A 21,886-nucleotide genomic window follows, 5' to 3' on the forward strand; every position below is an offset into this window, starting at 1 on the left:
ACTGCCTTGGGGAACTCCAGCCTGAACAGGAACGGGAGATGAGAGAAATCCATTCAGGGCCACAAGTTGACTACGACCAGAGAGGAAGTCCGCAAGCCAGGCATGGAGATTTTCCATGGAGAGTTTAGAGACCGTAGGAGGAGAGTTTGGAGAGCAGAGCTGGGTGCCAGACCGTATCGAAGGCACGTGATATGTCAAGGGAGACAGCTCTGATATCCTGTTTGGCATTAAGGACCTCCATCCATTGTCCTTTAGATGCTAGAACCCCCTAGAACCCTTTAGACCCTTACACCTCCTAAGACCCCTTTGACCATTTACACCCCTTAGAGCTTAGACCCACCCCTTCGACCATTTACACCCCCTTTAAATCCCTAACACTCCTTTGACCCTTTACACCGCTTCGATCCCTATAGACCCTTTACACCCCTTAATCCCCTTTGACCATTTACACATGTTTAGACCCCTTACACTCCTTGGACCCTTTCCACCCCTTTTGATCCTTTACACCCCTTTAATCCCCTTAGACCTTTTACGCACCTTAGACCTTTACCCCCTTTAGATCCTTTCATACCCATTTCGACCCTTTTGAGATATATACACCTTTTGACACTTTTCAGACCTATTGACTTTTTAAGACACTTTGACCAATTTAAGACCATTTGGACACTTTTGACCCCTTTTGCTCTTTTGTCATTAGACACCTTTAGACCCCATTTGGCCCTTTTAAGATCATTGATTCTTTAAACACTTTAGACCCCTTTATGACCCTAAAAAAAACTTTGGACCCCTTGGAGAATTCGATAAATTTCCTCCCAAAATCGGTTTTGACAACCTTTTCTGTGCACTATTCACGTCGCATCACAAGTTGTGATGATGAATCTAAACGGATATCTCAAAGTGAAACTGATGTTGAAACGTGAAACTGAAACTACTGATATATGGATCATCGAATGGGAAACCAGAATGAAATGCTGTGGGAAATTGCTGAAAGCAAAGCTATGGTGAATATAGAGAGAGAGGGGGGAGGAGGGAGGTCGGAGCTGAAGAAACGATGTGGAGAGGGATAGGTGCCTAGAAGTGGTCGGTTGGTATGGAAAGAACTTTGGTGATCTTCTGTCAGGTTGTAGGCCCAAAATATGCCTAAACCCATTTCCCAGCTGAGCTTTTATAATGTCACCCTCACTACTGAGCAGTACTTCGGAGGTAGAACAAGTATGAATTGGAAATCTTAGCTGATAGAATGGAACAAGGTTGTCGAGGTTCCCAGCTGCACCCATTGCGACATTTGCTCACTCAATATTTACACTGAATTCCCGTTTCTATCAGTACACACTCCAAAGGAAATTGCTCATTTCAGGTGAGACATCTACGAACCCCCGTCATTGACGGGTACCTTTGCTAATATACTGTATATATGTATATTGTCGTGTGATTCTCTTCGGTGAACACCACAGGGATCACGAATGGCCAATAGCGAGCTTTTACTCCAAAGCGTTCAGTTCAATTGTGGACTCTATCTATGCGGGGGAAGAAAGGGGAGAGGAAGCTGAAGCGCTTACCTGAGCGATCCTGCTGGACAGTCTTCAACCTGCAGAAAATAACTCGAACAAAAACTGGGTTTAGAAATGTACAAGGAAAATAACAAAAGGATTTATTAAAACGATGCCGATAACAAGAAAAACGCGATAGTAAAACTAAATTCCTACGGGATCCTTCACACCAGACTTATAACACAGACAAATGGGGAATAAAAGAACTGGAAAAGAATGGTGTGTAGTTTACTTGTGGCACTCAACTCAAATCGGTGCCTTGTCAGCAATCGTCCAGGCCCCAGCGCACAGTCATGATGCGGCTCTGGTTTTGGTGGGAAACTGCTCATTGTTTGGCACGCGCGCACAAAGCCAGGCCTCACTGCATGGTCCGTCTCTGACGGCAGGTGTGCAGCTTGTCTCCCCAGCCGCGTCTGCCTCTGTTCTCCTCGCACGCCAAGGGATGGTGTCAGCAAGAGTGTCGAGGACCAGGGGTGAGCGAGAGGCAGGAACGTCGAGGGACAGATGAGTATGCGAGAGGCGAGGAAGGGCAAGAGATCGTCGAGGGCAAGATCAAAGCGTGAAGGGCGAATAGGAATAGAGCGAAAATGTCGGTCCTCGAGTTATTTTATCGTCGGGGCCGTGACGTCATCAGCGCTTCTCCACCAATCAGCACGCTGCTTCTTGCTCCGCCCTGGCCAATCACGAGTCCCTTCTTACCCCGGCCTTCCCGTTGGTCAACTCCCGCCCAATAGCGAGTTGCTTCTTGCTCTGCCCTGGCCAATTCCGGCTCCTCGGGGCATGTCTTCGGCCTGCCTGTCTTCCGTGGCGATGTAGCTGGTGCGTCCAAATGGCCGTGCCCAGAACTGGCTTCCGGTTGGTTTTTATGATTATTATTTAGTGCAATTAATGGGCATTTCCTCACTAGCGTCTATGGTGCAGTGCCAAAAAGGACAAAGGATAAATCACATAGGGTAAGACTTACAAAGGATAATTTATCCTTTGATAGGCTTGTGTTGCCAGTGTTTTGTGCGTGTTTGAGCGGTGTATTGTGTTTTGTTATCCTAGTTGCCTGTGTCGGTTATGTCCCACTTTGTCCTTGTCCTCCTCCCAGCATCGGTGTCTCTCTGGTGTATCTCTCTGGTGTTATCGGTGTTGACCTTAGGCCTAAACTTGGTGGACGAGTTGGTTAGGTGACAAGAACAAGCAGAATAGATTTTGGTTCAGGTCCGAATCCAGATCCGGCCTACCAGTGAGTTACAAAACGTAAACTGTTCAGCCTGGCGGAGGTATGCTCTCTACCGAGTGCCGTTCTAGGTATTGTTGTTGTTGTTTTGGCTATTTCATTTATTACCCTGCGCTCGCGAAGCGAAAAGCGGGGTTAAGCATTCAGTTACGTACGTGTGCTGTGTGCCGTGTGCCGTGCGCCGTACGTGTGTGTGCGCCGTACGTGTCTGCATTTTAAAAATTCATTTTCTCAGCAACAGTTGGTCCGATTGACACGAAATGTTATTATAGAAGCGCCTCCACGTGTAGAATTTTTTTATTCATAATTATGACGTCATAGGTCACGTGGCACGGACGCCATCTTGGAAAAACGTTACACCTCTATATCTCCCAAACTGCTCAATGGAAAAAAATTAAACATGGCTCATTGTCAAGTACTCTCCATGGGGAATAAGATATGTTGATGGTGATGTCATCCGTGCCTTCGTTATGACGTCATAATTCGACAAGTACAATGCTTGATCTGATCAGTATGAATAAAACAAAAATTCCTCTGCAACTGTTAGTCCGATGGACACAAAATTTTCAGAATATGTGCAGCTCCTCCTGTGTAATTTTTTAATGATAATTACAACGTCATAGGTCACGTGGTACAGACGCCATCTTGGAAAAAATCGAAAAAGGTTGCACCTCTATATCTCCGAAACTGCTCAATGGAAAAAATTGAAAAATGGCTCATTGTCAAGTACTGCCCCTGGGGAATACGATATGTTAATGATGATGTCCTCGGTGCCTTCGTTATGACGTCATAATTCGACAAGTACAACACTTAACCGATCATTGTGAATTTTTTTTCTCAGCAACTGTTGGTCTGATTGGCACGAAATTTTCACCATAGGAGTGCCTCCTCCTGTAGAATATTTTAATGATAATCATGACATCATAGGTCACGTGGTACAGGCGCCATCTTGGAAAAACCAAAAAACTTTGCACCTCTATATTTACAAAACCGCTGCATGGAAAAAATTGAAGCATATCTCATTGTAAAGAACTCCATATGGGGAATAGGTGTTGTTAACGATGACGTCATTGGTGCCATTATTATGACGTCATAATTCGACAGGGACAACGCTTAGTCTGATCAGTTTGAAACGTATTGAGCATGATCTATGCAACAATTATATTGGAAAACATAAATTCATGATGTCATCGCTCACGTGGTCTGGCAGCCATATTGGATCAAAGAAAAAAAGGTTAAAAAACAGAAGAGTTGGCTCACAACAAGTTGACTGCGCAGGGTAAGTATTCTATGAATACCATCTAGTTTTTGTTTGTTTTCATTACCTCAGTGATATGGGCACGGTAGACCGAATGGACTTTTTTGTTGTGTAAATCGGTATCAACTTCTTGAGAAACCTTACACATGTCGAACCACTTCACTAGCCCTTTCACCCCAATCCCACCAACAGCCTTACCTCTTTGCACAAACCCTTGGGGCATTTTTCAATGTATAATGGTTATGCAATCATATGATCATGATGCAATGAGCTTTGTTTCCCATAGATCTATTACCATGGAAAGCCAATCAGCATTAATGTCCACATCAGGAACCACACAATGAAAACTGTGCGGAGGATCATTATCTCTGGTGGGTCACAAGTCCCTAACACACAAACCATGCAGATTACAGAGTTGTCACTCACAGAGTCACTGTTTCAGTTTCACTCACTCACTTGTGTTTTATCCTGAAAAGAGTCTGACCATTTAGTAATTGAAATATCAAGTATGTACTGTGTTTTGCAATGTTTCCAGTTCTTTTGTTTTTCCTAATCTTAGATCTCAGAATGTTAGACCTGAAGCAATCTTAGACCTAATCTTGGACCCCTACCCCCTTCATGTTCCTCCCTCTCCCCCCTTAGTGAGACAGTACACGGACATCTGCCTCTTCAACACGGCACAGTACAAGTGCTCCGTAGCTTCAGAAGAGGCCGAGTGAGCATTAAGTTCACCCTAACAATGTTAACCTTCAAGGTCATATTTAATACGAGTTCCCTTACAAGGAAGTTAAACGCAAGAGAAGGCCAGCCATTAGGCCCATAAAAGCTTGTGCAAGTGTTGCCAACTTATGATTGTTTGATCATGCTCTGTCCTTTTAAATGCTGAGCATCAAACGAGGAAGCAGCACGTACCATTTTTTAAGTCTTCGATATTGCTCAGCTGGGATTGGAACCGCCGACCTCACAGACTCGGAGTGGTTAACACTGTCAGGTTAACAGACAAGATTCCTCGTGCATGTTAAACGTTAATGTTACCTTTCTACCCATTGCTTCTCCCCTCCCCCGTCCCTTTGAAATCTTCATATTGCTCAGCTGGGATTGGAACCGCCGACCTCACAGACTCGGAGTGGTTAACACTGTCAGGTTAACAGACAAGATTCCTCGTGCATGTTAAACGTTAATGTTACCTTTCTACCCATTGCTTCTCCCCTCCCCCGTCCCTTTGAAATCTTCTGACACTCCCAGCATATCGGTTGGCCCCAGCTCAACGTTGTGCAAGGTGTTCACACTCACCCCGCTCCTCAGCAACAACCGCAACAAGCAGGGCCTTGCACTCGATGGCAAACTCAAGCACGAGGACACAAACCTGGCCTCCAGCACAGTGTGAGCAGCACAGTTGCTTTTTCTCTTTTGTTTTTTAAAGACCTTTTTATTTAATTTGGTTTGGAGGACGTGGACGTTTAAAATACTATTTAAAATACTATTTTCAGAAGATATTTACTATTTAATACTATCAGAAGAGATTTACTATAACTACTATTTAAAATATCATTTTGGTGCCCATCCCAGATTTTGCTAAGATATTCAAGGGTAAACTCAAAATGTGCAATGACACCTGATGTTCACTACACCAGCTGGGCATACAGATTAACTCCTCCTTAAATGTCATTAGTGAGCTCTCTGTTTCTACTCATAATCTGATAGCTAAGTGATTATTTTAAGACGAGAATCATTTCCAGAATCTTAGAACCTATATACTCCACACTGCTGCCTTCAGCTGGATTTTAACTCACAACAGCTGGCATTTACTCTTCTTCCTGTCCAATGTCCTCACCATCAGGAAACCACCACATTCACAAGTATGGGAGTACCTGTAGAATCGGTGTATGCATCTGTGGTTTGGCTTTTGCGGGTAGTGCACATTGTGGTTGTGGTTACATCGGTGGCCCGTAACCTCTGCGGTTTTTTGTTAACCACACTGCAATTTCATCCTATTCACTTATTTTATTCCCCAGGTGGCAGGAAGGTGCGAATAAAGACATGCTGGGTATTCTTGTGTCTTATCGAGTCAAAGTGAAAGCACTGACTTGGCGGGCTGGGTGAGTCATGAAGACAGGTATCAAGCTGCACTGTGGACAAGTCGAAGGTCCATGTGTGTTCTAGATTTGTTAACGTACTGCAAAAGCTGTGCCCAGTTAGGCTGCATTACAGGCCTAAAGTCCTGGCTTCTTTGTAATGGAAGAATTAGGTAAAATTTAACTTCTAAACTTGTAAATTTAACTTGTAAACTTAACTTGTAAATTTAACTTGTAAACTTAACTTGTAAATTTAACTTGTAAATTTAACTTGTAATTTTTTCTTGACCTTTATCACTTTCATTGCAGAATTAACTAGAACTGCACTCGTTAGAGCACATACCTCCGCAAGGCTCAACAGTTTATTTTGTATCCACTGAAGGCCGGAACTGGATTCAGAAATGAAGCAAAATCGAATCATCTTGTTCTTGTCACCTAACCAACTCGTCCATCAAATTTCGGACGAATCCGTCCACAACTTTTGAGATCTGCTGCTCAAAAATGAAACAAAATGAAACAAATGACAGCCAAACAAAAAAATGAAAAATCACTCATGGAGCAACACTTGGCAAAAGAGAACAAAGTAGAATGGCACTCAGTAAAGCATCCTTTTTATCTCACAAATAATTGGTGGTTGAATTCAGTGACGTGATATGCAAATCGTCTTCAAATTTTAAGTAAATCGGATGAAAACTGACAATTTTAGAAATTTGCTCAATGTTGACCTATTGGCCTATGTTGACTTCAAAAATAGTTGGTGGTTGGTTTCAGTATGCTGATATGTTAATCCGATTAAAATTTCAAGTCAATCGGATGAAAATTGAGGATTTTAGAAATTTGGGAAAAGTGGTTGACCTTAGGCCTATGTTGACCTTTCGGCCTATTTTGATCTCAAAAATAGTAGGTGGTTGAACTCAGTTCGCTGATATGAAAATCCTATTCAAATTTCAACTCAATCGGATGAAAATTGAGGATTTTAGAAATTTGAAAGAAGTGGTTGACCTTTGGCCTATGTTGACCTTTTGGCCCTATGATGATCTCAAAAATAGTTGTTGGTTGAATTCAGTTAAACTGATATGAAAATCCTATTCAAATTTCAAGTCAATCGGGTGAAAATTGAGAATTTTAGAAATTTGAAAAGGTTGTTGACCTTTTGGCCTATGTTGATCTCCAAAATAGTTGGTGGTTGAATTCAGTTAGCCGATATGTAAATTTTATTCAAATTTCAAGTCAATCGGATGAAAATTGAGGATTTTAGAAATTCGGGAAAAGTAGTTGACCTTTGGCCTATGTTTTCCTCCTGACCTCAAAAATAAATAGGATTTTGTAGGACCAAAAACTCTACCATTTGGTGAAGTTTCGTGAAGATCGGTTTGAAATTGTGACATGTAGGCAAGTATAAATGAGCGGACAGACAAACACACAAATGAAAAATCACTCATAGAGCGACACGTGGCAAAACAGAACAAAGTAGAAGGGCACTCGGTAGAGCATCCTTTTGACCTCAAAATATTTAGTGGTTGAATTCAGTGACCTGATATGCAAATCGTCTTCAAAGTTTAAGTTAATCGGATGAAAATTGACAATTTTAGAAATTTTGCCTATGTTGACCTTTTGGCCTATGTTAACCTCAAAAATAGTTGGTGGTTGGTTTCAGTAAGCCGATATGAAAATCCTATTCAGTTTTCAAGTCAATCGGATGAAAATTTAGGATTTTAGAAATTTGAAATTGTTGACCTTTGGCCTATGTTGACCTTTTGGCCTATGTTGACCTCATAAATAGTTGGTGGTTGGTTTCAGTAAGCTGATATGAAAATCCTTTTCAAATTTCAAGTCAATCGAATGAAAATTGAGGATTTTAGAAATTCGAAAAAGGTGGTTGACCCTTGGCCTATGTTGACCTTGTGACCTATGTTGACCTCAAAAATAGTTGATGGTTGAATTCAGTTAACTGATATGTAAATCCCATTCAATTTTCAAGTCAATTTGATGAAAATTGAGGATTTTAGAAATTTGAAATTGTTTTTGACCTTTGGCCTATGTTGACTTTTGCTCCTCTATTAAGACCAAACAATGGAGATGCCAAACATCAATAGAGATACCAAAGCCGCTGCTTACGGGCAAGTCAGCAGACAAGTGAACTTGTTCTCTCGAGATGTACCTTGCACCTTTTACAAGATCTGACACTAATTTTTTTTTGCTTAGCTCCCTGGTAGTGATTGTGCCTATCGGACTCTCTTCACTTGGCTGATATATTTCATTTGCACAGACGCATGCAGCATCTTCTTCTTCCTTAGCTGCAACATTCATTGTCACGTTATTGTGGGGTTGTTAGGGTGGAAGTTGTTGGCCCAAGTTTTTCACAAACCGCCAGGCCCGCCAGGTTCGACAACGGTTATGGCAGGAATTTGGTTCAGGGTGCCGGTGATAGCTCACCCACTCTTCGCGAAGGACACCGTGGAATCTTTAATGTCCACCAACGAATGTCGGCAGACGGGATGCCCATTTTACGTCCACCTGAGGGACACGTCAATGTTTAGCTGGGTCGGGATTATAACCCAGGTGAGATGGCTTCGAGGTGAGTGTGCGGAACGCTAGGCTATCCTGTCAGCCCTGATGCATCAACTATAATACTCTTAATAATATTTTATACCCTTCCTGTTGAAGCAGGTGTCCTTTAAGGGAGTTACTAGGGAACATTTTTCTTGTTGGTTTAAATTATTCTTTTTTGTTGTTACCTCCGCCACCCAAAAGGTGGATGGAGGTGATGTTTTCACCCCTGTCTGTTTCAACAAAATATCTCAAAATGTTGTGGATGGATTCGGACGAAATTTGGCAGAGATGTAGCGGATGTGACGAGGACGAAATGATTAGATTTTGGTGAAGATCCGGATCCGGATAGTAGAATTTTAAAGTGATTCTTCACCATTGGGAGATAGGGCCAAAAACGATACATAGCAGGATATCTCAAAAAGTTATGGATGGATTTGGACGAAACTTGGTGGGCCGGTTGGGTGTCTGACAAGGACAAATAGATTCGATTATGGTGAAGATCTGAATATGGATTCGGATATGAGAATTATCTAATTTTTAAAGTGATTCTTTACCATTGAGTGATATGGCCAACCAGGCGGACGTATGCTCTCTACTGAGTGCCGTTCTAGTTGTTGTTGTTGTTGTTGTTGTTGTTGTTGTTGTTCACATGATCGAGGGCCATGGAAGAGCTGAACATTTCAGTCTTGTTGGGCAACCCTCTGTCCCACTTGTGGGTGTTTCCTCCCTGCACTGTATACCCTCGCCCTAGTGATAGACCGGTTGCAGCAGCATTCTTAAAATCCTAAATTTAATAATGATCACTGACCTTTTACCACATCACATAACAAGACTGTGGTCAATACATCGCTGCCAACGTTCAAGTAGTTTTGTGTTGCCATCATCCTCCTGACTTAAACAGCGCTTCACAGCGGCCTTGACATCATCGTCGGAAGAAAATGTTCTCCACGAAGATGTTCCTTAAGTTTAGGGAAGAGATGGAAATCTGACCGAGCCAAGTTGGTGCGGGTTATCCTTTGTGGTGGTGCGCCATGGTGCTGGTTATCCTTTGTGGTGGTACGCCATGGTGTGGGTTATCCTTTGTGGTGGTGCGCCATGGTGCTGGTTATCCTTTGTGGTGGTGCGCCATGGTGCGGGTTATCCTTTGTGATGGTGCACCATGGTGCTGGTTATCATTTGTGGTGGTACGCCATGGTGTGGGTTATCCTTTGTGGTGGTACGCCATGGTGCGGGTTATCCTTTGTGATGGTGCTGGTTATCCTTTGTGGTGGTACGCCATGGTGCGGGTTATCCTTTGTGGTGGCACGCCATGGTGTGGGTTATCCTTTGTGGGGTGCTGGTTATCCTTTGTGGTGGCACGCAATGGTGTGGGTTATCCTTTGTGGTGGTACGCCATGGTGCGGTTTATCCTTTGTGGTGGTACGCCATGGTGCAGGTTATCCTTTGTGGTGGTACGCCATGGTGCGGGTTATCCTTTGTGGTGGTACGCCATGGTGCGGGTTATCCTTTGTGGTGGTACGCCATGGTGCGGGTTATCCTTTGTGGTGGCACGCCATGGTGTGGGTTATCCTTTGTGGTGGTACGCCATGGTGTGGGTTATCCTTTGTGGTGGCACGCCATGGTGCGGGTTATCCTTTGTGGTGGTACGCCATGGTGCGGGTTATCCTTTGTGGTGGCACGCCATGGTGTGGGTTATCCTTTGTGGTGGTACGCCATGGTGCGGGTTATCCTTTGTGGTGGTACGCCATGGTGCGGGTTATCCTTTGTGGTGGTACGCCATGGTGCGGGTTATCCTTTGTGGTGGTACACCATGGTGCTGGTTATCCTTTGTGGTGGTACGCCATGGTGTGGGTTATCCTTTGTGGTGGTGCGCCATGGTGCGGGTTATCCTTTGTGGTGGTACACCATGGTGCTGGTTATCCTTTGTGGTGGTGCGCCATGGTGCGGGTTATCCTTTGTGATGGTGCACCATGGTGCTGGTTATCCTTTGTGGTGGTACGCCATGGTGTGGGTTATCCTTTGTGGTGGTACGCCATGGTGCGGGTTATCCTTTGTGATGGTGCACCATGGTGCTGGTTATCCTTTGTGGTGGTACGCCATGGTGCGGGTTATCCTTTGTGGTGGCACGCCATGGTGCTGGTTATCCTTTGTGGTGGCACGCCATGGTGCGGGTTATCCTTTGTGGTGGCACGCCATGGTGCGGGTTATCCTTTGTGGTGGCACGCCATGGTGTGGGTTATCCTTTGTGGTGGTACGCCATGGTGCGGGTTATCCTTTGTGGTGGCACGCCATGGTGCGGGTTATCCTTTGTGGTGGTACGCCATGGTGCGGGTTATCCTTTGTGGTGGTACGCCATGGTGCGGGTTATCCTTTGTGGTGGCACGCCATGGTGTGGGTTATCCTTTGTGGTGGTACGCCATGGTGTGGGTTATCCTTTGTGGTGGCACGCCATGGTGCGGGTTATCCTTTGTGGTGGTACGCCATGGTGCGGGTTATCCTTTGTGGTGGCACGCCATGGTGTGGGTTATCCTTTGTGGTGGTACGCCATGGTGTGGGTTATCCTTTGTGGTGGTACGCCATGGTGCGGGTTATCCTTTGTGGTGGTACGCCGTGGTGCGGGTTATCCTTTGTGGTGGTACACCATGGTGCTGGTTATCCTTTGTGGTGGTACGCCATGGTGTGGGTTATCCTTTGTGGTGGTGCGCCATGGTGCGGGTTATCCTTTGTGGTGGTACGCCATGGTGCTGGTTATCCTTTGTGGTGGTACGCCATGGTGCGGGTTATCCTTTGTGATGGTGCGCCATGGTGCGGGTTATCCTTTGTGGTGGTACGCCATGGTGCTGGTTATCCTTTGTAGTGGTACGCCATGGTGCGGGTTATCCTTTGTGGTGGTGCGCCATGGTGCGGGTTATCCTTTGTGGTGGTACGCCATGGTGCTGGTTATCCTTTGTGGTGGTATGCCATGGTGTGGGTTATCCTTTGTGGTGGTACACCATGGTGCTGGTTATCCTTTGTGGTGGTACGCCATGGTGCGGGTTATCCTTTGTGATGGTGCGGGTTATTCTTTGTGGTGGTACGCCATGGTGCGGGTTATCCTTTATGGTGGTACGCCATGGTGCGGGTTATCCTTTGTGGTGGTACGCCATGGTGCGGGTTATCCTTTGTGGTGGTACGCCATGGTGCGGGTTATCCTTTGTGGTGGTGCGCCATGGTGCGAGTTATCCTTTGTGGTGGTACGCCATGGTGCGGGTTATCCTTTGTGGTGGTACGCCATGGTGCGGGTTATCCTTTGTGGTGGTACGCCATGGTGCGGGTTATCCTTTGTGGTGGTACGCCATGGTGCGGGTTATCCTTTGTGATGGTGCTCCATGGTGTGGGTTATCCTTTGTGGTGGTACGCCATGGTGCGGGTTATCCTTTGTGGTGGTACGCCATGGTGCGGGTTATCCTTTGTGGTGGTACGCCATGGTGTGGGTTATCCTTTGTGGTGGTACGCCATGGTGCGGGTTATCCTTTGTGGTGGTACGCCATGGTGCGGGTTATCCTTTGTGGTGGTACGCCATGGTGCGGGTTATCCTTTGTGGTGGTACGCCATGGTGCGGGTTATCCTTTGTGGTGGTGCGCCATGGTGCGAGTTATCCTTTGTGGTGGTATGCCATGGTGCGGGTTATCCTTTGTGGTGGTACGCCATGGTGCGGGTTATCCTTTGTGGTGGTGCGCCACGGTGCGGGTTATCCTTTGTGGTGCTACGCCATTGACCGTCTCTTACTCTCAGGATCGTAATGGTGCACCCAACTCTAATCACCAGCGCTTCACAGCATTGCCAACGTTGTGCTGCCCTGTGGCATCTTGACTAACGTAGCACTGAGACTTCTCGTGTCGGAATCGCAAGACTTCGCACCCAGTAGCGGGAAGAACTAATGTGCTGACTGCACTTTGTTTCATTCGAATATCTTCACTTGTTTTGGATAAAAGTACAGGAAGCATTACTTTTCAACACGCCACCATATATGGTTAAATACAATCTTCTCTTTTTGTTGAAAAAAAGTATTATTTGCAAATATGCATTAATTATCTCTTCCTTTTACCCCATTAATAATCTCAAAAGTATCTTTAGTATTCCTAATATTTGACTTTACATTGTTATTATTATCTGTTGTAAAATACTATCTGATGACCTTTACTTTTCTCGCCAGTGTTCCTCGGGGACTTTCTGTCGAGCTTCCTTTCACCCTTATGCACCCAAAACCACCTGTTCAATCTCCCGGTAATTTTCTCTTTCATGTCCTTCATTATTTCTGCCTGTACTCAAATCCTAATTCCCATAGTCGCTCCTTCATGTTCATTATTCACCCACCCACCCATCCACCCATCTCTGCCCTGCAAGCCAGTATGCATCTTCCCACATTCACCCTCATTTGATGTCGGTCTTCTTCTTTCAACTTCCCCTCTACCGACTTGCCTCAATAGTGTTCGCCAAATGTTTGATTATTCTTTCAAACCATCTGCTTTGATCTCTCGCCTTCTGCCATGTATGATCTCCAAACTGTTGGACACAGAGGTGGAGAAAATGGAGGAAACAGGAGACAAGAACCTGATTGAGTTTGATACCAAGTAAGTCCGACCTCAAGTGAATTAATCATATAAGAGTGGGCAAAGAAACCGACTACATAACCACATTTTCCTATTGAAGGCTTCATGTTCCATGGATGCAGGACCCTCTGCTACACCAAAATGGCAGTCAAAAGCTGATGTAGTTCCACTGAGCTATTTCATGGGTGTTATATATACAGACTTGGCATTTAATATGGAATATTTTTTTTTTCTTGACTTGGGTTTACTTTCTTAACTCAGTATATCAATCTAGTGAGTTTCTTTTACACTTTGGTGATTTATTTGTTAAAAGAACCATGTCACTGATTGTCTGTCGCAGCAAGAAGTCAACAACAGGATTATATCACAGGTGGCGTGGCAAAATGTACGGACAGGTACATTTGACGATTGGCTTCACAATCGGGTATATAAGGGTTGTTGCGTTCTGTATTAGTGGAAAACAACTGCTGCACGTCTACAAAAGTTATTGCCGCTTCCTCTGGAGATGGTCCGTCAACTCGACAATGCTGTTTGTCATGGAGTGGTGCCTTTACGAAATTACGGCATGAAACAGCGTGCTATTGCTCGGCAGTATGGCATCACTCAAGGTCAGGTGTCAAAGATCCTGAAACGAAATGCTCAGAGGGGTGTCCCTACTCCAATACCGAGGCCAGGACGTCCCCGCAGAACCACAAGGAGGGATGGTCGCCAGCTGCACCGGTTAGTCCGCAATGGCCGTACCAAGTCAGCTAATCAGCTTAGGGCTGAGTGGCAACAACTGACAAATGTGCCTGTATCCAGAAGGCTAGTCAACCAACGACTGGTTCAAGCAGGCTATCGTGCCAGGCGTCCCCTGAGAAAGCCACGCCTGACCAGACAACACCGCCAGCGCCGATTGCAGTGGGCCAGAGAGCACCGTCAATGGCAGCCAGGACACTGGAATCACGTGATCTTCAGTGACGAGTCTAGATTTATGGTCTATCGTCAAGATGGTTGCGTCCGAGTGTGCAGACAAATGCATGAAGCCTACAACAAAGATTGTATAGTGCCAAGAGTCCAAGCTGGAGGTGGTGGGGTGACTGTTTGGGCTGCTTTTCATGCAGGAGGCAAAACTGACCTGGTTGTTCTGAATGGAAACCTGAACCAGTTCAAGCACAGGGCCATTCTGGAAGAAACATTGCTTCCATTTGCTCGTGCAGCCTTTCAAGGAAACTTTGTCTTCCAAGATGACAATGCACGGCCTCATCGTGCTCGCATGATCCAACACTTTCTTTCTGACCGTGGTGTAGAGCATATGGAGTGGCCTGCCATGTCCCCGGATATGAATCCGATCGAGAACTTGTGGGCAGAATTAACGCGTCAAATCGACCACTTGGACCAGCAGCCGACCTCTGTGCGTGAATTGTAGCAGGCTATTGTCACTGCATGGCAAGCGATTCCTGTCCAAACCTTGGCAAATCTCGTGAACAGCATGCCTCAACGTGTACATGCTCTCCTGAATGCTCGTGGGGGTTACACGAAGTACTGAACTGTAATTTTACTGTCAGTAATCCCAGTCGTAATTTAACTTTTGTTTTTGTTAAAAACATTTTTGGCTAATGTGCAAAATAAAGAGATACTTCTGGAAAACGTACAGAAGTTTAACACAGTACTGTCCATGAATTGAGTTTGATATCAGTTTACATCACTTTCAAGGATTTCAAGGATTTATTTGTTTCGAAATGTCAAATGTGTTTTTTTTTTTTTTTTTTTTGTATACAAGATCGAGGCTCGTGAAAGAGCGAAAATTAATCACACAGAAAGACAAACAGACACATAAAACAAATAACATCGGGAGCGGTAGACAAGATGGGGAGAGAGGGGGAAGGACACAAACACAACATTTGAGAGCAGGGACCGAGAGACATGGAGACATCGAGAGATCTGTGGGAGGGAGAGGGCTTTGGGGGGGAGGCATGTGAAGGGGGGAGGCATGTGAAGGGGGGGAGGCATGTGAAGGGGGGGGGGGGGGTGGGAGAGGTATAAACATATGGACACTGCCAGGATTTCCAGGAAATAAGTTGGAATTTCAAACAAGGTGGATCTGGGGTGAATTAGTGGGGGTAGAAAAGATCAAGGTTATGGATGGGGGAAGATAAGAGATGGTGGTGAACAGCTGTTTTAAAGACCTGGAGGGAGGAGAGGGATTGAAGGGAGTGTGGGAGTTTGTTCCACAGGCGGGAGAAAAGAGGAATGAAAGAGTGAAGGTGAGCAGAGAGCCGAGATTTCGGCAGTTTAACCATCAGAGGGTTGCTGGCAGATCTTGTGCGACCTGTAGGAATATTTGGGGGACAGAGCACGGAGAGAGCTGGGGGAGCAAGGCCGGAGAGGAGTCGGTAGAAGACAGAAAGACCACCTACCTGCCTGCGGTGAGTGAGTGAAAGGCCCTCAGAGATAGCTTCATCGCGGGAGATTCCAATGATTTTGAAAGCTTTGGATTCAACAGCGTGAAGCCGAGCCAGGTGTGAGGCAGGAGCACCAGCCCATAGGGGAGAACAGTATTCCATTGAGCTGCGGATGAAAGCCTTGTATGTGGTGAGGAGCTCAGGTGTGCCGAGGAAGGACTTCGCACGACGGAGGATGCCCAGTCGGCGACTGGCTTTGGAGGCCAGCTTGGAAATGTGGTTTTCCCAAGAAAGATCATGGCAGATAGTGAGACCCAAAAGCTTGAGTGACAGAACTTCTTGGAGAGGATTGTTGAGAAAGTAGATGGGAGGGTTGTCCAGTCGATCTTTTCGGAGAGACATAGTAAGAGAGTGAGATTTGGCAGGATTGAAAGACATGTTCCACTTGTTTGACCAGTCTGTGATTTTGTCCAGGTCTTCAGAGAGTGAGGAGGCTGCAGACTGCCTATCTGAGGGAAGAGGAATGGAGCGGCAGAGAGTGGAGTCATCAGCAAAGAGATAGAGAGGATTTTCCAGAGAGTCAGAGAGATCATTGATAAAGACCAGAAAAAGCACAGGGCCCTTGTTTCTTTTAAAGGTCACATTAACAAAATCTAGAATAATTTCAACATAATTCCAATGAACTTTTGGTTCTAAGACATCTTGAAAAGTAAGTTCACCCCCACAAAAAAAATATTCCATATTAAATGCCAAGTCTGTATATACAGTCACGTGAAAAAGTAAGTACACCCCATGTAAACTTTTGACTTTTTCAAAATATTAAAAACATACAGCTATTTGATCTTCATTTCAACAATATTGACAGATAAAGGTGATATAATATAACAAATATCATGAAACATTTACATTTTGTAGTCCATTGTATAATTTAAATAAACATAAATGCAAATTTCGCATGTGGAAAAAGTAAGTACACCCCGACATTTATCACTACTTCAAATACCTAAAATTAGAATCAGGTGCACCAGCTCAGGTGCAAATGATTAGAACATCGTTAGAGAGGATCTTGGAGGAACCTGTCTTATTTAAACCTCAGACATTTAGTTTGGTTTGCTCTTTGTTGTTGAAGTGTGTGGCGTCACCATGCCTAGATCAAAAGACCTCTCTGAGGCCTTCAGAAAGAAGGTTATAGATGCCTACAAGTCTGGGAAGGGATTTAAAAAGATCTCCAAACAATTTGAAATCAATCATTCGACTGTCCAGAAGATCATCTACAACTGGAGAAGATTCCAAACAACTGCCAACTTGTTCAGGCCAGGCCGCCCCAGCAAGTTCAGCCCGAGAGCAGACCGCAAGATGCTGAAAGAAGTCTCTAAGAACCCCAGAATGTCATCACGGGACCTACAGGTAGCTCTTTCCACTGTTGATATGAAAGTGCACGAGTCTACCATTAGAAAGAGGCTGCACAAAATTGATCTACATGGGAGGTGTGCCAGGAGGAAACCTTTGCTGTCCAGAAAGAACATCAGGGCAAGACTAAAGTTTGCCAATGAACACCGAGGCAAAGACCAGCACTTCTGGAACAATGTGCTCTGGACAGATGAGTCAAAGGTAGAGCTATTTGGCCACAGTACCAGAAGACATGTTTGGCGAAAACCAAAGACAGCATTTGACCACAAGAACCTGATACCAACTGTAAAGCATGGTCGTGGAAATATTATGGTTTGGGGCAGCTTTGCTGCATCAGGGCCTGGGCAGCTCACCATCATAGAATCCACTATGAATTCTTCATTGTACCAGAGGGTGCTTGAGGATAATGTGAGGCCATCTGTCATAAAGTTGAAGCTCAACCAAAGGTGGACCTTGCAACATGACAATGACCCTGAACATACCAGTAAATCCACCAAGGAATGGTTGAAAAGAAAGAAATGGAGCCTTCTGGAATGGCCAAATCAAAGCCCGGATCTAAATCCCATCGAGATGTTGTGGGGGGATTTGAAACGAGCTGTGCATGCAAGAAACCCCTCAAACATCGCACAGCTGAAATAATTCTGCATGGAGGAGTGGGCAAAAATTTCTCCCAGTCGATGTCAGAGACTGGTAGACAGTTATAAGAAACGTCTACTTGAGGTTGTTTCTGCCAAAGGGGGCAATACCAGCTGTTGGAGTCAAGGGTGTACTTACTTTTTCCACATGTGAAATTTGCATTTATCTTTATTTAAATTATACAATGGACTACAAAATGTAAATGTTTCATGATATTTGTTATATTATATCACCTTCATCTATTGATATTGTTGAAATGAACATCAAATAGCTGTATGTTGAAATATGTTGAAAAATTCAAAACTTTACATGGGGTGTATTTACTTTTTCACGTGAATGTATATATAATACAATATTCACTCGATACATTGGTTAATGACTGTGTACCCTTTATGTTGTGTGCAGCTCAGATGAGGTCGAGCAACAGGATGAGGACATCGTTTTTGAAAACTTTGCTCGGCAGCGCCTCAATGCCCTCCACATGTGATTGCCCTTGGATCATCCGCTGATTATTCATTAAGCCCTATGAGTCTCTGGGAGCAGTACATCTGTATATACCTCTCATACGGTATCCTCGTCAGCTTGTGGTGCACTGGCTCACTGCTTCCTTATACTCTGTACGGTTTAGTTGGTTTGGTTAATCTACGTGTTTGATTAATTCAACTGATTTTCATTCCACCTGACGGTTTTGACAAATTTTGTCACAAACAAGATATTTGTTGTGAGAATTTGATAACTAGGTAAAAGCTTCTTTTTTTTAATACAAATCTCAAGGCTCATGGAAGAGCAGAACAACAACGCAAGGCAAAGGGATAACAAACGGACAGCAGGATGAAGGTGGAACAGGTGGCCAAGAACACGCAGATGCACCACAGCAAAAGGAGTCGAGGGGGTTGCAGGTGCAATAAAGCTCAAAGGTGGAAATAGGAGAGACCAGGAGATGGTGATGAGCAGCAGGGTTGAAAGCCTAGAGGGAAGAGCATAAGACAACGGACTCAGGAAGACAGTTCTCCCCATGCGAGAGAATAGGTGGTTGGATGTGTGTGTCTTGGTGAGAGTTTAGTTTGCACTTAGGGGGGGAAAAAAGGTTTCATAAACAGTGATTTTAGCTTTGTAAAACGGATATTGCTGAATCCAAATGCTTATTCCCAGTTGGGTAGCTGATTTTACCCAATGGGAGCAAAAGCATGTATCGGTGTAATAGCATTCAGGGTGACTTTGGCCATGCGGCAAGCATGTTTTACATCGCATGGCATGGCATGGCATGGCATGGCATCATAAGATCTTGCGACGTTTCCATTACAAAACCATTTCAATGAAAATGTGAACAAGCTGAGCTTCATAATTAGACTTTTGGGAAAAGCCTTTTGAATGGTTGTAACTCATCCATGGATAATACCAGATGGAAGTTTATAGAGCTTAGTCCTCCTTGGGTTTTAATCGTGGCGGTAAAACGATGCAGAGGTCAGAGGTTAACGGCAGAAGTTTATAATTCGCAGTGGCAGCTCCGTGGAATGACGATTCGGTTCAAACTGATCCGTTCATCCACTGCACAGTGGCGGGATGCTCAGACACGCCAAGCTGTTTGGAAAATCATTTTTAAGTTGATGAATAATTGTTCATAAGAGTTTTGTAATCCTTCAAGTGTAATCTCGTTATTCCAGGCGTCCATTTGTAACATTTTTCATCAATAAATGTTTGTGCTGAATGTACCATGCATTCTGCTATTCTTCAGTCTCTCTCGACAGTTTCCCAGAAATATCACGCTGTCAAAAATATCTTTGGTCTTCGCGGACACAGAACAATTTGTGAAGAATACAATTTAGCAATTAATTGAGAAATAATGGAGTCATCAGTGATGTGAGGCAGAAAACAGAACCATTGTCGATTAGAAACTGTCGGAATGGTGCTTCACATAATCAGGGGGCCTTACCTTACATACACGCCAAGTTGGGTGTCTCTTGGCCTAGCATTAGTTGAAGATCTCATGGTGTCTTTGTCGACCTTTTGTTTTTCCTTTAAGCCTCTCGTACGCAATGCTGGTAAGTCCTAAAGATGTCTAGCAGCAGAAGTGTTAACATGATAAATAATTGTACTTTGTGTGCCAGATACTCTTCAAATATCTCAGAAGAGTGTTGGAAGTGATTGCAGTTCTGTTCGTAAACAAAACTGGAGTGAAGTCGATGGCGCGTCATCGCAATAGCTCAATTTTTATCGTTTTGATCCCTGTGACTCGAAGTCCGTAACTACCTCCCGAGCCATGAACTAGGGGTCAAATTCTCAAAATTCGTTACATATTTCATGTGTCTCCCGACGTTGTTACAGATACAACGTTTCATTACCCTGTGCTCATGAAGCGAAAACCAGGGTTAGGCATTCGGGTGCGTCCATACGTGCCCACGTGTGTACATGTGGCATACGTGTCTGCATTTTAAAAATTCATTTTCTCAGCAACCGTTGGTCTGATTGACCCGAAATTTTACCATAGGAGCGCCTCCTCCTGTAGAATATTTGAATTATAATTATGACATCATAGGTCACGTGGTACGGGCGCCATCTTGGAAAAATTGAAAAACGTTACACCTCTATATCTCCAAAACCACTCCATGGAAAAAATTAGAACATGGCTCATTGTAAAAGAACTCCACATGGTGAATAAGTGTTGTTAACGATGACGTCATTGGTGTCGTAATTATGATGTCATAATTTGACAGGGACAACGCTTAGTCTGATCAGTTTGAAATTTATGATGTAATCGCTCACGTGGTCTGGCAGCCATATTGGATCAAAGAAAAAAAACCGTTCAAAAACAGAAGAGTTGGCTCGCACCAAGTTGACTGCGCAGGGTAAGTATTCTATGAATACCATCTCGTTTTAAAAAGTGCTCGTAATGGCATTTTTTGGTATTTCACCGGTATTTGAAAAATGATACTGCTCTTGGACCCTCATGCCATGGTGGTGATCATAACTACCAAGTTTGGTGAATTTCTGCCCAACCGTTTAGGAGGAGATAGCGTGACAGACAGACAGACAGATGGAGCCAATTACAATATTTATATTCCCCCGGTTTTATTTTGTCAAAAAGCGTGGGGATAACTATATGTTGTGGATAATTAAATATTATAATTATAATACACAGCACATCATATTTCTATTACTTGGCATATTTACGGTTCATCACCTCACCGAGTTTGAAGGTATGGAGAACATCAGCGAGGCAGTTGGATAATTCCATATAAAAAGCAGTGTATAGGTTTAAATTTGAGCTAAATAGGTACGTGGATATTGGCAGCAATAGTAGGTAGCTGAGGTATTTGTGATGTGATTGTGATGGCGCGGAGGGGGAGTGGTGCGCTTTGCCGCCAACCTCTCGTCCGGGATGGGTGGGACCGAAGACCATGCTGAATACAACAGCTTCAATGGGAGCGAAGACCGCACCGAGGGCGGGAGCTTCAGTGAGACGGAGGACAACGCACGTGGTGTCCTGGAGAGTGCTCAGGTCGAGATGGCATAAAACGGCATATTATGTCCAAGTACTGCTAAACAGGAATTCTTTAGGAAGTGAAAACCAGGCAATTTGTGTTCTAGTGCTGAAGTATGGAATTCAATTGAAATAAAATAAAGGTTTTAAAAGCTGTAGAAAAAAAATTATTTTCGGAAGTTTACCATCGTTTATACACCGCTTTTACAACACCTTATTTAACACATTACATTCGTTCCTCGTGCCTGTTGTTTGTGTCCTTTGACGTCACTAAAAACAGTAAGTTTCCTGTTTGGGATGATTTTCAGTTTTGTTTGACTGCCAGGGAGGTAGACTAACACAATTACCCCTCTCCTCTGTATACATGCGTGCTTGGGATGAGATTCCATACAATTTGCCAAACTCATAGCTAAAGTAATGCTAAAAGGCAGGTTCTTGTTCCTACTTGTGTTCGACAGTGTTCAAAATGTAACATGCAATTGAAATTAAGTAATTCCTCAATCAAAGACTGATGGCTGGACAGACAGACAGAGTGAACCAATTGCTCAACCCCACATAGCACTAAGCACGTGAAGTAAAAATTGGCAAATGATGTCTTTTTTTAAGATAACGTAAATTTTGAATGGTACATCCTACTATATGTAATAATAAAAGGCATATGCCTCCCCTCTCCCTCCTCTGCCCCGCCCCTCCCTTTCCCCTCTCCCTCCCCTTCCAGCCCC

General features: G+C 44.3%; 1 protein-coding gene across 1 annotated transcript in view; it reads left to right on the forward strand.

The window, feature by feature from the left end:
- Positions 1-19,395, forward strand: part of LOC137435149 (beta-arrestin-1) — a 154,716-nt gene extending 135,321 nt beyond the window's left edge. The window contains exons 10-16 of the mRNA XM_078784631.1: positions 4,320-4,404; positions 4,676-4,748; positions 5,279-5,416; positions 6,049-6,132; positions 12,857-12,927; positions 13,220-13,274; positions 18,089-19,395. Of these exons, the coding sequence (XP_078640757.1) occupies positions 4,320-4,404; positions 4,676-4,748; positions 5,279-5,416; positions 6,049-6,132; positions 12,857-12,927; positions 13,220-13,274; positions 18,089-18,170 (588 nt within the window). The 3' untranslated portion in view covers positions 18,171-19,395. The remainder of the gene's footprint in view (positions 1-4,319; positions 4,405-4,675; positions 4,749-5,278; positions 5,417-6,048; positions 6,133-12,856; positions 12,928-13,219; positions 13,275-18,088) is intronic.
- Positions 19,396-21,886: the final 2,491 nt, after the last annotated feature.

The sequence above is a fragment of the Myxine glutinosa genome, chromosome 9 (genome assembly GCF_964187855.1).
Source record: "Myxine glutinosa chromosome 9, kmMyxGlut1.1, whole genome shotgun sequence".
Classification (NCBI taxonomy): domain Eukaryota; kingdom Metazoa; phylum Chordata; class Myxini; order Myxiniformes; family Myxinidae; genus Myxine; species Myxine glutinosa.